The sequence below is a fragment of the Larimichthys crocea genome, chromosome XXIV (genome assembly GCF_000972845.2).
Source record: "Larimichthys crocea isolate SSNF chromosome XXIV, L_crocea_2.0, whole genome shotgun sequence".
In the NCBI taxonomy this organism is placed as follows: Eukaryota; Metazoa; Chordata; class Actinopteri; family Sciaenidae; genus Larimichthys; species Larimichthys crocea.
In genome coordinates this window covers 17876532-17895692 of record NC_040034.1, presented here as the reverse complement: position 1 = coordinate 17895692, position 19161 = coordinate 17876532, and the positions used below count along the sequence as shown (strand labels likewise).

At 41.1% G+C, this 19161-nt stretch overlaps 1 protein-coding gene across 3 annotated transcripts in view; it reads left to right on the top strand.

Moving 5' to 3' along the window:
• Window positions 1–19161, top strand: part of alk (ALK receptor tyrosine kinase) — a 302582-nt gene that overhangs the window by 271841 nt on the left and 11580 nt on the right. For all 3 annotated transcript variants that reach the window (XM_027274896.1, XM_027274895.1, XM_027274897.1), the window contains 11 exons: window positions 2031–2196; window positions 3664–3811; window positions 6533–6643; window positions 7433–7574; window positions 8614–8781; window positions 9384–9482; window positions 12467–12616; window positions 13671–13784; window positions 16696–16882; window positions 18328–18418; window positions 18672–18736. In XM_027274896.1, coding sequence (XP_027130697.1) covers window positions 2031–2196; window positions 3664–3811; window positions 6533–6643; window positions 7433–7574; window positions 8614–8781; window positions 9384–9482; window positions 12467–12616; window positions 13671–13784; window positions 16696–16882; window positions 18328–18418; window positions 18672–18736 — 1441 coding nt within the window. The remainder of the gene's footprint in view (window positions 1–2030; window positions 2197–3663; window positions 3812–6532; window positions 6644–7432; window positions 7575–8613; window positions 8782–9383; window positions 9483–12466; window positions 12617–13670; window positions 13785–16695; window positions 16883–18327; window positions 18419–18671; window positions 18737–19161) is intronic.

Here is a 19161-nt window from a genome sequence, read left to right as displayed (position 1 = left end):
CCTTGAGAGATGGGATAGAGAAAACGGACCAAGGACTTTGCTATCTTCACCACCAGCAGCTCTAATGTCAAAAAGTCAAGCTCACTTTACATAACAAGGATGTTATCTGCTTCAAATAGCCGAGAATTCACTCCTTTGTTTCTTTTTTTAGCATATCCTACCTTAACTTATTGCCATTTAGTACAGTAGGATTTATATCAAAAGCTCTGTTTGGCTTTGAAAGGCTTGTCTGCTCCAGTGATGGCTTTACTTCCAGCCATCTTAACTCTTTTTTTTTTCTTTCTTTCTTTTTTTACCTTGTTGGGTGCTGAAAATACTGACTTGAGAGATCAATTTACTCCTGCTGGATAGGAGCCAGACAGAACTCCAGTCACCCCACAAGTGTTCGTTCTTCTTCTTCTTTTTTTTTCTTGTTTTTTTTTACAGTAGGAGTGTATTTGCTGAGACCCGACTGAACTGTAAATTGTTCTCTTACCATAGTGGTGTTTTAAAGCGATTTTGAGAGTGTCTCTGTTAGCAACACTTTATTTAACTCAAAAGTGATATTTCTACAGAGACCAGGTGCCTGGACCAATCATCATCAGGATCAGACTGACAAATGTGATGCTCCACATGCACTTCATCCAGGTTTAATGCTAGCCATCATTTGGACTGGTTGTGACAGCAGCGGGCACTTGGAGTGTTTTTTTCTCGGGGCTGTAAAAGGATTACATACCAAAATCATAGTACTATTTTTTCTGTGAAAGTGCAATTTCTCCCCACAACTCAACTGTGAATGATTAATACAAAAATGGTGTATATTCTCATTTTGTTCCTTCCACTGACACATAGGTACACACATGCTAAAAATACTGGCTTCCTGCAGTTATTTCGCTCAGGCAGACAGAGTGGATTTAAGCAAGAGATCCTTGGAAATACTGGGATCTCAATTCCTGGACTTCAACTCTAATCACCACACAGCAGGCAACTTTAACATCAAAAGGTGTTGTGTTGGGAGCATTATAAGCTTAAGTTGCAATCGTGAGACTTGTGACCATAAGTTGAGAGTTGAGTCGATTACTTATTTGAAGTAAATTAAAATATTTTGATAATTAATGACTCGTTTTGACCAAATTCTATGATTGCAGCATCCCAAATGTGAATATTTCTTTGGTGCTCTGTGACAGTAAACTGATTATCTTTGGTTTGTGGATGTCACGTAGGGCTTTTTATTAACCGAACAACTGATTCATTACTCAATACAATGATGGATAATCAGTGATGATTATGAAAATGATCGTTACTTGCAGCTGTAAACCAGTTTACTGTAACTGTTCTTGCTAAATTTAAAGTCTGTAATTTTCACAAATCGTGTTATAATCACATTGAGGGGTTATTAAAGCCATCATGTGAGTTGTTTCGTAGCAGCAGCAAACGACTTTGACTTGTGCCAGATTTGCATCTCGACTGAAATGAATGATTAGGCTCGGAGTGTTCCCAGCCAGTCAGAGGAGAGAGAGGGGAGAGAGGTGCTTCACTCCCCTGTGTCTTCCCCGCTGCTCTGTGTTCACAAGCTTTAAATCAGGGTTTAGTACTGCAGCGTTAAGTCCGTCCACGTCCATCTGACAAGACTAATCTTGTGTTAATTACAGTGAAAAGAACTCCAATTACCACCGACACATGGGATTACACGGAAAATGAGGAGAAATGTTTGTCACCTGTGATCCTGTCACTACGTCCCCTGCTGCACTTGTGAATGTGATGATAGTAGCACCTCATATGAGTAGCTCCAGGTTTGGAGCTTGCCTACCCAATATGTAATAATTTTCTTCATATCTGTATAGTTGGGTTTTATTGATGTGAAAGTGGAGCAGTGGGGAATGTTGAAGTAGGATGAATGTGAGAGAAATAAAACTGTAATGAGTCTGTCGTGCGCTCTGAGTTTCAGTCTCTGTATCGTATTTAAGTTTGCTTACGTGTGCGGTGGCTGAATACAGAATGTGTGTCTCTACAGCTGTTAAGTAGTAAATATCTTTTTTTTTTATGTGCAGCCAAGAAATGGTTTTTCCATACCTGTGGGGCTGTGGGACCTGAAGGCCCGACTCCCACTCAGTGCCTCAACTCCTATAGGAACAGCAACGTCAATGTGACAGTCGGCACCCGAGGGCCCTTCAAAGGCATTCAAATGTGGCGGGTTCAGGAAACTGGCACCTACAGGTAGGGCTGTTGTCAGTTCAAAGCATTAGAGCAACACCCACCGATTTTTTAAGGCTCTCAGTTGATTGCAGGGCCAATCATTAGATATTTACACTTGGCCCCATGAGGACTCAACATACAAAACAGCATAGAAGACACACTTAACCTTTCTTTCTGAGGTATCAGCACACTCTGTAAAACTCACATTTTTTGCTATAATGCAGACTTTTCTTCACGCCTACCTCAACTCCTCTGTGCATCAGCAGCGCATCAATCTTCCACAAGCAAACAGAGGAATATCTCTATCAGATCCGTGCAGGAGGGGAGCAGAGGCTGGAGTAATGGCAGCTAAATAGGATGATTCATTGGTTCCAAAATTCAAAAACCACCCACCTCCATGACTATGTTGGTGGCCTTCGAAATACTGCAGCAATCAGCCTCAGCACCTTGACCTCAAACTGTGTGCTGCTCTAGGATTAATGCAGTAATATCCACTACCGTGTGCAGAGATCAATATTCCTCCTGTGGGCATTCATGACAACATGAGGCGTTTAACTTGGATTTAGCTTGGAAGGTTCAAACTTAATCTATAGGCCTCCCACATCAAGACCAAAACAGGCACACACACAGCGCTAAGCTCAGCCAAGACCCCTTGAGTCTTAAAATACATAACTAACAACAGCATGGACAGCACTGTGTTTAACACATGTACCAGAGTTTAAGAAAAACACCTTCTGTCTGCACACAAACTGCAGACTTGTGGTCTTGATGCGGGCCTGGTTTAGCTGGCAGAGCCTGTAAATGAAGCTGACAGACGGCCACAGAGATGAATATGCGCTCTGCATCTCCCTAAAGTCATTAGGCAAACAGCTGAGGTAGCTACTGAGAACCGGCCAGCGTTCTCTCCCAGTGTCTCCCCCCACCAAGCACGACCACCAGGGAAGAGAAATATCGAAGCGCTCCCAAAAACCAATCAAGTTGTTTTTGTTTTTGTTTTTTTTTGTCTTTTTTTTTTTCTGGCAAGAAAACTGGAACATTTGAAATTAGTGTCCTCTGCTACAAAGGTGTGTGTGTTTTAATGTCTGTGTGTTTGTGTGCCCGTGCATTCTGTATTCTGTGCATGGTTTTTGGGTACGTGTGTGCGCTTTAAAATAGTGTACCAAGCTAGGTCAAAATATTTTTATTAAAAAGGCCCAGGGTGAAAGTGTGTTAAGGTGTTTCCGAATTAATTTTTGGTTTTATTTAATGTTGTGCCCTGCATCGCTAGAGGAATATGTGAGGAATGTTTATCAGCCTCAGGGTATCTCTGATAAACACCTACTGTACAGCTTAGAATATAGAATAAATAAATCATCACCTTTGGCTGTAAAAACTCCTCAAAACCAAATGGAAACACTGAAATATGTAACCAACATTGCATTTCCTGTCACTAATGAGTTTTTGTTGTGCTGTGTGCGTCCCTACACATTTGCCTCTGTTAAACCCCAGGATCACAGCCTATGGTGCAGCTGGCGGCCGAAGCGTATTGGCCATGAGCAGGTCGTATGGGGTCTACATCACCGGAGACTTCCTGCTGAGGAAGGGCGAACTGCTTTACATCCTAGTGGGACAGCAAGGAGAGGATGCATGTCCCAATGTAAGTCTAATTCACTATAGTAGTTTCCTGTAGTGGGTTCAGTAAGTCCACTATCATGCGGTAAATCAATGTCCAGGATCACATGAACCCACAGTGCATGTCACGAAAAGCAAGATGAACTAATAATAGTTTCTACTTTGAAATAGCTGTAAATATAATGAGCTGCCATGATTCAGTGCTCTGAATTAGGAGTCAAACATATGTCTATGTGCCTTGTTTTTTTCGAAATGATACCAATGTAGGAAGATTAAAGTTGCTTACAAATGTAAAAAGAAAAATTCAGAAGTGCTTTTCCATGTCTCTGTCATTTGGAAATAAAAATAATCTGGCATCCTGTAGTCCTCCTCGTATGATACCCATGCTCTAAAATTTTACGGCCACCAACGACTGTTTAAAACTGCGATTGAAGCTCGCAGTGATCTCCCAGTTGCCTCTCTTAAGTTTACTTGCGTTTTTCTTGCCAGGGGTGGCTGTCATCCATTATGCTCTGGAGTTTCTTCACTGGCACCAGAGCAGCTTGCTTCCCCTCACAGTTCATAACACTGAGACTAAAACCACTACAATCCCTGCAGTCGCCAGTGAAATCATCCATCATCCGCTATTTAAACGTTTGAAAACTAAGGCCATTCCCACCACTGAAAATTGAGGGAAAAGGGGTTAGTCTTATCATCATCTGAAAATACAGACAAATGTTTAAAAGTCTTTTTGTATGTTTGTGTGTTGTATACTGCAGATATGTTCATGTCCTCATGATACAGGGTATTAAGGATTGTCACTGGGGGAATTTATTTTTGTGTCTATAGATGTATCGATGTACACTTTATAATGTTTTCTTAATAAGACAAGTGTTATAAAATGAAATACGGAACAGTGAGAAGTAGAAGCGCAGAAGACAAAGTCAAAGAATTAAGATGATGCTGATCCAGCGGCTCCGTCTTTATTACAGCAGTCAGGCGGCAGCTGAAGTGCCCATTGTGTTTTGCTGCTTTGTTTTCAAGAGGCAGAATGTGTAGCTTAGCAGGCAGGGGTCCTCACCACTGTCATCCAGTTATTAGTTTTTAACAGTACGTCTTGAAGTGCTCAGTACAGACAGCAGAGAGGGACCGGGCTATTCCAAAGTGAGTCTGAAAGTCATTTAAGGTTCCTCTTATTTCCTCCAAGTTCTGACAGCGAGAGGTGGCGACTCTCTCTAAAGGGTCTCTCTGAGAGTGATTTTTACTGTGGAACAGTGTTTTCTCACACCTAGCTTTCCCTCCGGTGAGAGAAATGATACTCCCCACCCCCCCTTGTCTTGACAAATACGAGCTCTCTCTGTGCGTGTTTTTCCTCTTCCTGGCGAGCACACACAAATACACAGGCTCTAAAGAGAGCCCACACACACACACACACATACACACACACACACAAACACCTCCTTTCTGTCATTTCTTTTCTCTTGCAGACACAAACTTAAACTTTAAAGTGAGTAGCTGCGATATGACACAACAGGCAGAGTGAGGAAGACTCTCCCAGAGCATTTGAATGCACTGCCTTTTACCTCCTCTAACTGTCAATCACAGTCAATAAAGCCCCGCCCCTCAGAGCATGGGTTCAGACAGATAGTCGAGCAACTGTGAGTGTGTGTCTGTGTGTCAGCGAGGGGAAGAAACTTCTGCCCTCTCACTCTCAGACTAGGACTGGCTCCAGGCAGTTCAGCATGATAGCACACACAAGGCAGACACATCAATTCTCAAAACCTCAGCTATGGAAAAGTCCCTACAACTAACATCACTTGCCAACAAAACGTCCAGTTCCATTTTTATAAAAAAGGCTGTATTCCCAGGAAACAGAGTGAAACAACAACAAGTCAACTGACAGATAAAACACACAATTTACAACTGTTTTAACAACCGTTAATATATTAACATTTATATTAGTAAACCACAGTAAGCTAATATTGACCTATCACAGACATCTGTATCAGCGTCTGTGTTATACAATATATACACAGACATGAAGACAGTGTTGCAATATATTAGCGTCACTGCAAAGTAATGTGAGTTATAATACTGTGAACGAGAGGAAGCAACTGTCAGCAATGTCAGCTAGAACACGTTAACAAATATTTAATAAATGTTCATTAATAAAGGTATTTTTTTAGTAAAGCAGCCATCAGGGAACTTTTTTTGTTTTATAGTTAAACAATATGTTTGGATTTGTGTTGTTTGTTTCCAGCTGAAAAAATCTATATTTTGGCTGCCACATACTCAGTATTAGTCTCAAAAATCCCATATCAGGTCCGTTTTAGCAAAAATGAATTGACTGTGCAATGTCAACATGAATATATTATTAGGCATTGTAGTCAAGATAGAGATGTGACAAACCTGAACATCTCTCAGTAGCAAAATATTAAGTGTTTCCAGCACAGTGATGGCGAATTTCATTTCATTTTTGTAAACAACATACTAATTCAGGAGAATCCACTTAACACATCTGTAATTACCTATTCAGTCTATATATTGGTTTAGTTTTTGTCAAACATACCAGCCTCATTTACTCCACTTAAGTTTCAAACTCAACTGCAGAGATGTCACTGTGAACAGGAAGCTATAGGGGAACATCCAGCCTTGCTTCTCAATTCCTGTGTGCATGTGGATATTTCTGCTCGCAGTTTGCTCACCATTATATTATAATCCTGCAAACAATTCTCCTGTGAACTGACTTCTCTCTCCTTCCCCGCAGTCCAATGGCATGCTAAATAAGATCTGCCTGGAACAGAGTGGCCCAATGGTGAACAAAACGCAAGTAAAAGGCGGAGGAGGAGGAGGTGGAGGGGCTACGTACGTGTTCAAGGTAAGAAGGTGCTGAGGGAATAAGATGTTTTTAGATGTAATATTTAGGAACAGCACAAAAGTTCTAGAGATTTTGATTTGCATGTTGTTTTAGTAAAGAATATGTGACTCTCATGTCAATTCAGTTTCATATCACACTGCAGATTTTGCGGATATTGACTTTGTCAACTCAATGTACCATTTAAGCATTTCTTATTATTGAGATATTAGTGGCCTGCTGTTACTCATTATATGAATGATCCTGATGCGCTGAAGCCAAAAATTTACCAGGGACACGAGTTATTTTGGTGTCTCCACTTTCATCACATCATATCACCATGAATGTTCTTTTATGATTATATATGACAAATAATAAATTGACCAAGAGGCCAATCTTCAAAGTTCAAACAAAGTATTTATTCAATGCCATTTTGGGAAATATGTGGATTTGCTTTCTTGCTGAGAGTTATATGAGAAGATTGATTCTACTTCATCTGTCCTTTTTATATGATGCTGCAACCACTTAGCTTTGGTTTGCCCCAGGCTGACTCATGAGATCACAAAATCAGGAGATCATCCAAGAGTCAAGCTAAGTTCTTGTGTCCAAACAACAAATCAAGGAAAAGATCAAGGAAAAGACTATCAACTATCAGCATATTTCTAGATGGTTCTGTGTAACAAATGGGTTACAGGCCAATACATAGCCTGGCACAATGACCTCCTCTTTAATCAATCTCCTCATTTAAATCTCAGCAAAAAAAGAAAACATATAAAAATGTTGAACACAAATCTAACCGTAATAATGACCCAGGTGGACAAAGGTGTGTACATCCCCCTCCTCATCGCTGCTGGGGGAGGCGGCCGGGGCTACAGCAGCCAATCAGACACACAGCTGGAGCAGATGGACTATGACCTCAGTCAACCGGGACGCAACGGGAAGTCACGCGCTGCAGGTACACCACAGACAGCGATGACAGCTATGTGTAGGGAAGTACAATAAACAATCATGAATGTCTGCAGTTATAGTAAGAGAGCTGGATAAAGGATAAAGACACTGTGTGGTGTGTTAGAGGTATTGAGACTGTGATACAAAAATTATTTTATGTATGAGAGTAGATGACTAATACCCTATTACAGCACTGCAGTGTATAGGGCTTATCTTTCCACACTTCATGAGGAAGAAGGCCATATCTATCCTGTTCCCCCCTGCATGCACGCAGAGTAATAATCCGAGTTTAAAGATAACCTGCAGTGGAAGTGTTGATTTGCACGTCTGCCTGTGCCTGCAAACACATCCATTTATCCTGAAGGTGTTTACTTCTGTCTTAACGCATAAGTTTCACAGACGTTCCACCTCTGCGAGGTACCAGTCTTTGTATTTAACAAAAACAAAACATGGCGTGGCCCTGGTTATGATTATTCATATTGAGCGTTTTGTCCTCCATCATTACAGGGACAGAACTACATGCTCTGTTCTACCGGTGCAATAATGCTCACTGCAGGTTCCATTATTCATGTGCTCAGAGTTGACGAACAGCCACAGAAAACATAAGATATTGATTTTTACATCTTCACAAAGCCAGGGGTTTACTTTTGAGGAAACCCGGTGAATGTCTGGGGGGGGGTTGTTGCTAGTGTGGTGAGATGTGGGTTTTTTTTGTTTGTTTGTATATCTCAGGTTCACAGGATAAAAGAGGAAAAATGAAAGGGGAAAATTAAATTGGCTAGTGTTGGGGAATATGGGAGGGATTAGTTTTAACTTTATTAGCTATACCTTTAATCTCATGTTGCTGGGTCTCTTTTAAGTCGTTTTGTGGTCTTCTGTAACCAGTTTTGTTATCACTAATAGGAGATTTCTGTGTGTGTGTGTGTGTGTGTGTGTGTGTGTGTGTGTGTGTGCGCGCATGCCCATAGGCATACAACTTTGACTCACAAACTAACTCACTCTCTCTGCGCCTCTCTACATCAAAAGTGTGTTGTGTTTTGTGACAGGTGGAGGCGGAGGTTGGAATGACAGCGCTCCTGTCAGTCAGGGTGGCAGACCGCTGGTGCTGGGAGGCCAGGGAGGGCAGGCTTGTCAAAAGTTCTGGCAGACCCATGGCGGCTTCGGGGGCGGCGGGGGTGGATGTCTGTCCGGGGGCGGCGGTGGAGGCTACAGAGGTTAGTTAGTACACACAGAGAAAGTTTAATAAATAAATTGTCTTGAACTGTCAGGTATGACCCAAATGCACATCTTGTAGTGTTGTATGTGGCTTCTACTCAATGTGACAGTTTATAGATCAGGGATCAGGTTGAATCCCAGAAAAAAGCTTCACGTCCTGTCCCTCTGACTGCTCAATCGGCTGTAAGTCACTCTGGATTAGACGATACATCGTTCAAACACAGTATCAGAATATGACACCTCGTATTTCTTTGTACTGAGCGTGTAAGCAGTGAAAGAGATCCCTGGTAGACAACTGGGTCAGAGCAGCGGTGTGAATACACAGCATAAGGCATGAGTAGACACAAATATAAATAACAATAAAGGAAAAGGGCTAGTAAGCATAATGCAGATGACTGTTTCAATAGTATGCAGTGGGACACACAAGGACGAGTGTGAAATATGTAAATACAAACATGTATGTATGGGAAAACGGGAGGACTGAGTTTGCTTGTGTTTTTGTCTGGATGGTACATGAAAAGTGCTTTTTATGTTTTTGTTTAATTTCAGTTAGTTTAAGTATGCCACTGACTTTTTCTGTGTTTCTCCTCCTGGCTTCCAGGTGGTAACACCTCCATAGATAACAACCCCAAACATGACGGTGACGACGGCACGTCCTTCCTCGGCCCAGAGGGAGAGCTCTTCCTCTATCCTCTGAAAGGTAATGTGAGAGGATTCTAGGCGGCGCTTAAGAAAAACACAGACAAACTAGTCAGCAGTCAACACCCGCAGTCAAGAAATTTGCATTCTACATTTGTGTTTGTAGATGAGAATTAATGTTTGTACTTCACAGAATGATGAGAAAAACACTTTTCACTATTGGCATTTTCAATTAGTTTTTGTTGTGGTACATCTGATTCGCTTTCTGCAGTGCACATTTTCACAGCACACGACTAATAAGGCAAGATGAGAACGATGCACTTCACTCTGTGACATCAGGAAAGGATGTAGAGCAGACATGGGCAGCCATGGAGGGATGAGAGTTTTCCACTCTGTCAGAATACACACCTAGATTATTTCATTGATTAAAATCACTCCAGAGGAGGAACTGCTCGGTAAATCCCCTGTTTACCCCTCTGTGCTCTGTTCTTCCTGGACATTAGAACTTGACAGCTACTGAAAACACAGCCTGACTGATTTTTTTTTGCTGTAGTAATAAGCTTGTTGACCATCGATACATCTTCCCTCTTCACTCAACTATAGAGAGAAATTGGAAAAGGGGGAAAAAATGGGCCGTGGTAAAGTGCACACTGATATCTTTCTCACATTGAGCTTTAATAGGGACGATTTTCTCTGGTGAGACTGTCATGATCTCAAGAGCCACACTCCACAATTTGTCATCAACTCCTCTGGAGCAAAAAGACTTCAGAATTAAACTCAGCTGTAAATAAGACAGTTTCAACCCGCGCTGAATTCTTTATTTATTAAAATACACATTATTCTGGCCCCTAGCTGGTTAACACGCTAAGATGGTTTAACATCACTGGTCTATATTGTTAATTTCAATATATATTCATCCAGTATTTTATCTTTTTTCAAAGTGAAAGTTAATTAAACCTTTGTTGTTAGGTACAACTGTAGTGCTAGTTAGGCCATAATCATATGGGGGTTTTTGTCCAGCACCTCCCAAATGTCTCAATTTTTGTAGCTTTATGAAGGACACACATTATATGACGGATAATAAAGATAAACAGCAGAAATGTATAGTTAACATCTATCTATGCAGTACATGTGTTTGAGGTTTTATGGTGAAAGGCTTAATATTGTTGCAAAGGAAACAAAGTGATGAAAGTTTTGTGATTATGCCTAGGCCATTATCGTAGCACCCAGCACAGATATCAGCTTGTAATATCTGTAATTTGATATCTTAAATGAATATCTTCTGTGTAAAGGTCACGTTTAAGGGCATTTGTGGTTTGAAGTTGTAATCACAAATGCCGACGGTAATTTCCTTCTCAGCTTGAACTGCACAGGGAGGGTCTCGAGCTCAGATGATAACATCAAGTGATGCTGGACAACCCTGCTGTGTGCATTGAAAACCTAGAAAAAAAAAAAAAGGATCACTCCTAGTTTGCAATATGAACTGCTTCAAAACCAATGAGAGGAATAATAATACAGATAGAACCACACAGTCCTTCAATCATACCGCCATCTCTAGTGCTGGAAGGCATTGAAGAAAACGCGCATGTTATCAGAGGCCAGGAGACTCTCACATAATCCACTTGTATAAAAGAGAAATACTACTTCTCATGTGCACAGGCATGGATCTGAGAAAATTAATAGTAAAAATCAATCAGTGAGATTAAAGGAATAGTTCAGGTATATGGAAGTGGGGTTGTGTGAGGTGCTTGTACATAGTCTGTGTGTTACCTATAGTCGAACCACACTACAGTGAGCATATTCTCACTGCCTCACTTTCAGATCTGCAGTGTAATACGCCGTCTAGGCGTAGAAATACGTTCAGTTCTACGGCTGAGATAATGTAGCACCAAGAGAAAGGGCTGTCTGATGGCAGGGTAAAATGATGAAAGTCTGTCTGCATGCAGGCAGAAATATCTGTAAATATAAAAATAAGTAGAGAAGACATCAGCACCTTCCTCACTCCAGTAAGAAAGTAACTTGAAGAAGTGAGTATCACTCCTAGTAAAGCAGTTAGCATCTACACTCAAGACATTTGTATTCCTTCTTGGAAACCTTTCCAGTGTTTCTTGGTCATATTTATGTATTCGTATTTATAAAGCTGATAACAGAATAATGAGAGTAAATATATCTTACACATGAGTGCATCTGGTTTGCTTACTAAACAACACAAGCTCTCACTGACAGACCGGAACTAATTCATGTTAGACTGATTTGTCCCTGCCTGCTCTAGTTTACAAGTCAGAGAATTTGTTCCCTTAAATCTAAATTAACTAAGTTTAAACAACAGCAGCTTGAGCGGTTGTTTGGTGATGGGCGGAGAGTCTGCAGGTTTTCTTCCAGCCCGGAGCACAGCAGATCGTTTCACTCATTAACACAGCGTGAGTGAGAATCAGTAAATTCATCTCGTTTAAAAATCTGCAAGCTCTCAGCCCTCCATACAACGTGATTGCCCGACCTGGCTGCATTCATCTTGAGTGGTTTGTAACAGTTACACTGTAAGGTTACAGATTTAAAGCTTTGTGCAATGATTTTCATGGTCATAGACCACAGCAGTAATAACACATATACAGTTAAGTATTGAGTGGTATTTTAGATTTCATGTTAAAGGTCCGGTGTGTAGGATTTAGTGGCATGAAGCCATGAAAATGTAGATTGCAACGGTTACCAATGCCTTGGTATTTTCAGATTATATCAAAACAGATAACAGTAAATATTATATTCCATTTCTGTGTATTAACTGGATATATATATATATGTATGAGAATGGCTTTTCTAGGTTTTTATATGCTGGGTGATGATAGTAGTGAGAAAACCTAGAAAAGCCGTCCTCATACATTCTTTAATTAGGATCATTTCTTCCTAATTACATGGCAGTGTTATTGAACTTTTGCTCATTTTACTGGGAGAAATCCTGGAGATGTCTAATCAAACCCTGCTCATTTTGTGTATGTGTGTGTGTGTGTGTGTGTGTGTGTGTGTGTGTGTGTGTGTGTGTGCCTAAAGCTATGGAGGGGGATGGTGAGGTGATCATCAGTCCAGTGGCGAACTGTAGCCACTGTGAGAGCGGCGAATGCCACGAGAGCGAGGACAGCATCGTCTGCTACTGTGATGATGACCTCATCCTGGCACCGGACGGGGTGTCCTGCATCAACGGTACAGGTTTATAATGAGCAACCATAAGATCTTTCTCCCCACAAATATGTGATTAATCCAAATGTACAAATTAAGTAGAAATTACGTAATTGTACCTATTAATTGACTGTGACTCAGTGAATAGATAACAAATTAATCTACAAAAGTAATTAAGTCTGGGAGGCTCTGTATTTTATTGAATCTTTATCTAAAGAAAGGTTTTTTAATAGTGCTTTAATCATTCATACTAACTATCAGTCCGTGGGATAATCTGTTAGTGAGAATGGATACACCTGTAGCAGTATTAGCTGCTGTTGAGTCCTGTGCTGTGAGTTGTAATTTATATCTGTGCTACAATCAGATAAAAGCTCTTTATCTTATCATGTCAAGGGTTTAGATTAAAAGACCTCATCTGAATGTCGTCCACTGCACAGACAGTGGACAACATTTCATAATGGGCTTAATGAGTGTAGGTTCACGTACCTGGCTCTGCCCATTAGACCATGTCAACCTTGAGTAAAAATCAGTTGTGCTGCGTCTTCTCCTTGGGTTAAACTGCAACAAAGGAATGCAGACAAACCCCTGTGGAGCTAGAATTGCTTCTTCAATTATGATTTGTAATCTCCAAAGAATAATGAGTGTATGAATGTAGATCTTAAATGAATTCATGTGGCACAATGTCACTTTATAGTATGAGGCAAAATAACAGGGCTATTACCATCTCAATAATATCTTAATGACCTAGAGTTTCTCCTTGCCCTATGATTTGCAAATCCGATCTCTGTAATAACAAGCGGTAGATAATTCTATGATGCCACGTCATAAAAGGTCACAATCTCAATATGGTCTCTCTCAGTGTGCAGATTTGCTCCTCAACTCAGACAAGTGAAATGAGATCTCCCCTCGCTACTGAAAAGGAATTGACATGCACCGGCCGTCGCTGCGCCTAAGCTCTGTTATGTCATTGCTTTCACATCATTAATTAAGTTGGGGATCAGAGTGGTGAAGTGAATGTTAATACTCCTCTAGGGAAGATAACAACTGTGGCGTGCTGTTGTTTCCCCTTGTCTTGCAGAGACGATCCAGCAGCCTCCTCAGCCGTCTCTCTCACACCTGGCACTGGGTCTGTCTGTGGGCACCTCGGCACTCATCGCTGCCCTGCTGCTGGCTGTCTCCGGGGTCATGATAAGTAAGTATTGACAGGCTTCAGTTGCTAAGGATGCTTGATGTTGAGCATTGTGCAAGAGGTTAAGATCTTATTATAAGGACTGCTGTAGAGAAGTTCTACGGTTGAAATATATATATATAAATAATAGTACAAATACACCAATGTATCCATGTTCATTAAAAACATCTGGCATCAACCACAGCAGATATAATTGCTTTTATGATTTTGATATTTGGGGATAAAAAAATGGCTTGGATGACAGTTAGTATTGGGGTTTTAACTTGAACAGTTGAAGATGCTGGAAGAGCCTTTCTATTGCTGGTACTGGTCATTATACCACTGACTATCCTCAACAGTTGGACTTTTTTCAGACAAATGAATATTCAGAGTCTCAGAGACACTCTGTTGGGGGGGCATATTTAATTAATTAGACCAACGAAATGTTTAAAGGAAGTTTGTTGTAGATTAGAAAAGAATATTTGACCCCTCCTTTCATGGCAGGTGGAGGTGACAGTCGCTGGTGGTTACATTTAAAGGGTAGCTTCAGTCATTTTTAAACCTCATTTTCCAACATTTTGTGCCAAAGTGGAAGAGTGCTGCAGCCTCGAAACAGGTTACAATGTAATTGTTAAGTCTCTCAAGGAGAAGTCTCATTCTGAAGTCTCTGAAGTGGTGAGGTCACTTGTTGCAGGAGGTGAACAGGGTAGTCATGCACCGTCTGAGAAGGGTTTGTTGAGTACAGAAAGTGCAGCTCAGTGTTATTTAAAGGTTTTTTCAAAGTCATTTCTAACTAGTTAGCTGATTTAGACGATGTGGTTGAAGTCTTGTTATTCATTGGCCATCCATATTTCTTTGAACCGGAGTATACGGATAAGACGATAAATTGAAAACCCAATGGGGACGAGAGAGGCAGCAGGCGGGGAGGCAGGGGAGGGTGAACCAGCTGCTGCAAGGCTGCAAAGTTTGGTGGTGGTGGTGTTCCTGTGGGTGTTGCTGTAATCCTTTTTCCACTGAGAAGAATTCACGGACCACATCAGGCGAAGTGTACACAAAAAGTTAAATTTTTTGTAGGTTCTTTTCTATTTATTTATTTTATTGAACCTTTACTTAACCAGGAGGGGTTCCATTGAGACTGAAAACCTCTTTTTTGCCAAGACAGGCAGCAGCACAAACTAAGTACAAGTCAAATTACAACAGACACAAGACACACAGACAATATTACAACACATAGCAATCTAGAATTATAATAAAAGTACAATACGAGCCATGAATTCAACAATACCGTTAATACAATGACACCCTAATGATTCTGTCTATACTGTAAGTCTTTCAATATGAATTTAAAAGCATTCAAAGAAATCAGATCTTTGAGTTTTGAAACATTCCAGTCTGAGGGTGCAAATGCCATCTTCCAAAGTTCAGTATGAGCATTTGGTACAGACAACATGTAAAAATTCCTTAAGTACAGCGAGTAATGTCCATCACACATATTTCAATGGTGTCCAATAGCCCGCAAGATTATGTTGTTGCATGTTTCATAACTCCAGGGCTCTCACTACATACAGTACAGTAAATTCAGAATCTGTCTCCATTAGTCACTTTGACACGAAAACATATGTAAATAACAAAGTTACCCTTTAAAATGGACAAAGTGGATTCAAGCACAGGGCTCTGGTCTTGGGTCAAAAGTGAAATGGAAAGGGGTTGTGAGTGATTGTGATGATGATTGTGTCATGTCCATGCAAATGCAACCTGTGACTACTTGTCCTGAGTACACACTGTGAACTGTGTGTTGAACAAAGAACATGTGAAAAGCAAGATAAACATGGAAAATTGAAGTAGTTGATACTGATCATAAGGAGGTTCACATTAGAGTACTTCTGTCTTCTGTTTTGCCTCGACAAACACATGAACTCTGAATCCGTCTCTCGTACACCCACACACGCACACAATGTTCTCCAGTGTCTGGCCTGGCCCTCTCAGACGGCCCTTAGCAGGTTGTTGTCAGAACGAGAAGTGATCCTCGTCTGCCCGCGTGCTTTCAGGCTATTACAGCTAGACACATGCACTCATTGAGCCATCATCTCCTCCACACACAACCACGCTCGCTCTCCTACTTGAACACTGACGTACACATCCAGACGCTCACCGACACCCATGCACACGCATCAGCAGATGAGGTGGGAGCGGAGGAGGTGTGAGACCACCACTGTGATGAATGAAACGCACTAATGATGGATGGCTGCTTAGCCGGCGGCTGACAGCACTCGTACATTAGGCAGCACTTGGTAAATAAATAACTCCCCTACACACACACGCATACACGCATTAATACACACACAAACAATTCCCCCCTGTGACTAATGTGTTTGCAGCCCAGGTCGAGGCTTCTAGCACTATAAAGTGTGTGTGTGTGTGTGTGTGTGTGTGTGTGTGTGTGTGTGTGTGTGTGTGAGAGAGACAGAGAGACAGAGAGAGAGAGAGAAAAGAAGACAAAAAGTAGTGTGTTCATACAGTGAGCTGCAATATAAAGGAAGGAGGTGTTTATTTTGTGCATGCGGTTGCCATGTGACTGTCACATTTGCTCGTACAGCAAACATGTGATTGGGTCTTTCACTTGTACACAGTGAAGATATATCTATATGTCCATGGTTTAATTCTGAAACATGTATCTGATTATTTCAGAGAGACAAATCCGGCATCAGATTAGGAGGAATCTATAATTTACAAACACAAAAGGAATTTCATAAAAAAAATACTGTTGTACAAGCAAGCAAGAGAAATAATAACTGTAAAAGCTTTCCACTTTGTACGCTTTGGCTGCCAGCCTTCATTTTCTACAAGAAGATGGATTCAAGGTTGTGTTTGTTTTTTGAAATTGTGGATACCTCAGTAGTGAAATCAAATTCCACTTTCATTTCCATCTCACCAGTGTACAGACGTAAACACACAGAGCTGCAGTCTATTCAGCTGGAGCTGCAGAGTCCAGACTGCAAGCTCAGTAAGCTGCGAGCCTCCACCATCATGACCGACTACAACCCCAACTACTGCTTCGCCGGCAAGACGGCATCGGTCAACGACTTGAAGGAAGTGCCGCGTCGTAATATCTCCCTGACCAGGTAAAAGAGAAAAGATTAAATGTCCACAACCGACATTATTTCCGTCTCTTGGGACAATATGACCTCATCATTATAAAGTTGTGAGCTGAATGGACCTGTCCACATCTGTGGTGAAATTACTGACTCAAGGATACCTATGACAAATGGTGCAGCTCACTGTAATTGTAATGAAAGTCCATTAGTACTAAATTATTAGTATTTAAATACGGTGGACTGTAGCTGTTTAGATAAGGTGTGAAGTCTCACACTGGATGAGTCTTTTGCAGTGATCCCAGCAGCTAAGAAATCTTTTTTTTTTTTTTGCGGGGCTCTTTTCAATTTTTAATGCATCTTTCATGTGTTTATAGTTCACCAGTTTATCATTCTGAGACTTAATCTTGCTGAGAAACCCTCTTTCTTATGGACCCATGAATATTCCCCGGCATCTAGATTAATGCATGTTATGAATCAAGTGAAAAAGCTGCAAAGGGGAAAATCAAAACTATAATTTGGTGTCAAAGTTCACGATTCTACACTCTGATTCTCTGCAGTAGGGTGTCACGCAGAGACAGTTATTTGCCTCTGCAGGTTGGAAAGTTGAAGAGCTACTCATTTAGAATACTGACTAGCATCTCTTTGTTTTTTTCCATGGCTCTTTTTTTTGTTTTTTACTGATTTCTCTACCTAGTATTCAGCTCAGTGATCGTTGTTTTGGCAAGGGTATATTTAAGACATGTAAATCTCTGGACTGCTGTACATGTGTATTTGTTATGATTATTTTACCTATGATCAAGCATCTGTCTAAACTAAAAGTTAGCCCCAGATTTACTCTTGTCTGGTGGCTTCTTGCTCTCTCCTTTTCTGTCCTTAGCTTCCTCCGCCAACGTCCTCTTCCGTCTTTTTGCCTATGTCATTATGTCCATGCTAAGCTTAGTTAGCGGGCTTGCCCAGTTACGGTTCTGGCATGACACCAGCTCTGCTTCCCATCAGCCCTCGCCTGCACCCCAGGCCTGAAAACCTCCTCTTCCCGGTGGTCCAAAACACTTGTAGTACAAACACTAACACACTCCGGGGCTTTGAGGTCATAGTCTGGGCAACCTGGCTAACAAACTGAGCTGACATTAGCTAGCGGCAGCTATAGTTTGCAGCAGTTTACTTTACTGTCCATCAAACTCTGAGAGAAACTCTCACAGAGAGTTGAGGCTGAGCAGCCAGAGGACATCAGAGGGAAAACCAGAAAGCATTTTCTCCATAAAATATGATCCAGTTTCACTAAAATCAGTAAAATAGTTGGTGGTCCATGACATACTTACCTGGAGCACAAAGTACAAGAACAGGTGTCAATAGAAAAGTCATAGAATGTTGCTTTAAACACTTTTATATGTCTCCTCTGTGTGGAAGTTTTAGTGTAACATACTAAAATATGAATGCCATTATAAATAATAAATGTGTTAATGTGTCTTCAGGGGTCTGGGTCACGGTGCTTTTGGTGAAGTCTATGAAGGGCTGGCAGTGGGAATACCAGGTGAACCGAGTCCACTGCAAGTGGCAGTCAAGGTGAGTTTTCAACCAGTCTGAAGAACAGTTTTTCAGTTTCAAGGCATCTACACTAATCACTCATCATGCACTTTTATATTCAGAATATTTTTTTTTGAGCTTAGGAAATCTTAAAGTTGAACATAAGCAGTTTTTTTTTATTTCAGTTAAAGGCGTTACAGCACAGATTTTCTTTTTATATGTTCAATGTCAACGCATTACATACAGAATGTAATGTATATAGATCTTAACATGTTTGTTCTATTTACAACAGACCCTTCCTGAGGTTTGCTCTGAGCAAGATGAACTGGACTTCCTCATGGAGGCTCTAATCATCAGGTAAGAGTCACTTGGACAACATTAGGCACTGGCGTGGGACGTGCTCAGTCCATGACAGGATGGCTCTGCAGAGGGTGATTAAAACCACCCAGAGGATCATTGAGATCCATTTATCAATCAGTGAGGTGATGTGCCTGCACAGAGCCCAAAGGATAGTGAGAGCAACAGCCTGTTCATCCTGGCAAAGGATACAGAAGTATCTGCTGCCATACCACCAGACCACGGAGAAACTTCTCTCCTCAACTCATCCTCTGCAAAAATAGTTTGTTGTGTAGCGTAAAGTTACCACAACAGCATTTCATTGGTTTAGGGTTAGCAGTCCTGTGTTGTAGAATGACAAATAAATGAACCTTGAGCAAAATTCTGTCTCTCAAAAAGTCTCACAACAAAGCCATTTCTTTCCCCTGCTGTGTTTCTGACCCCAC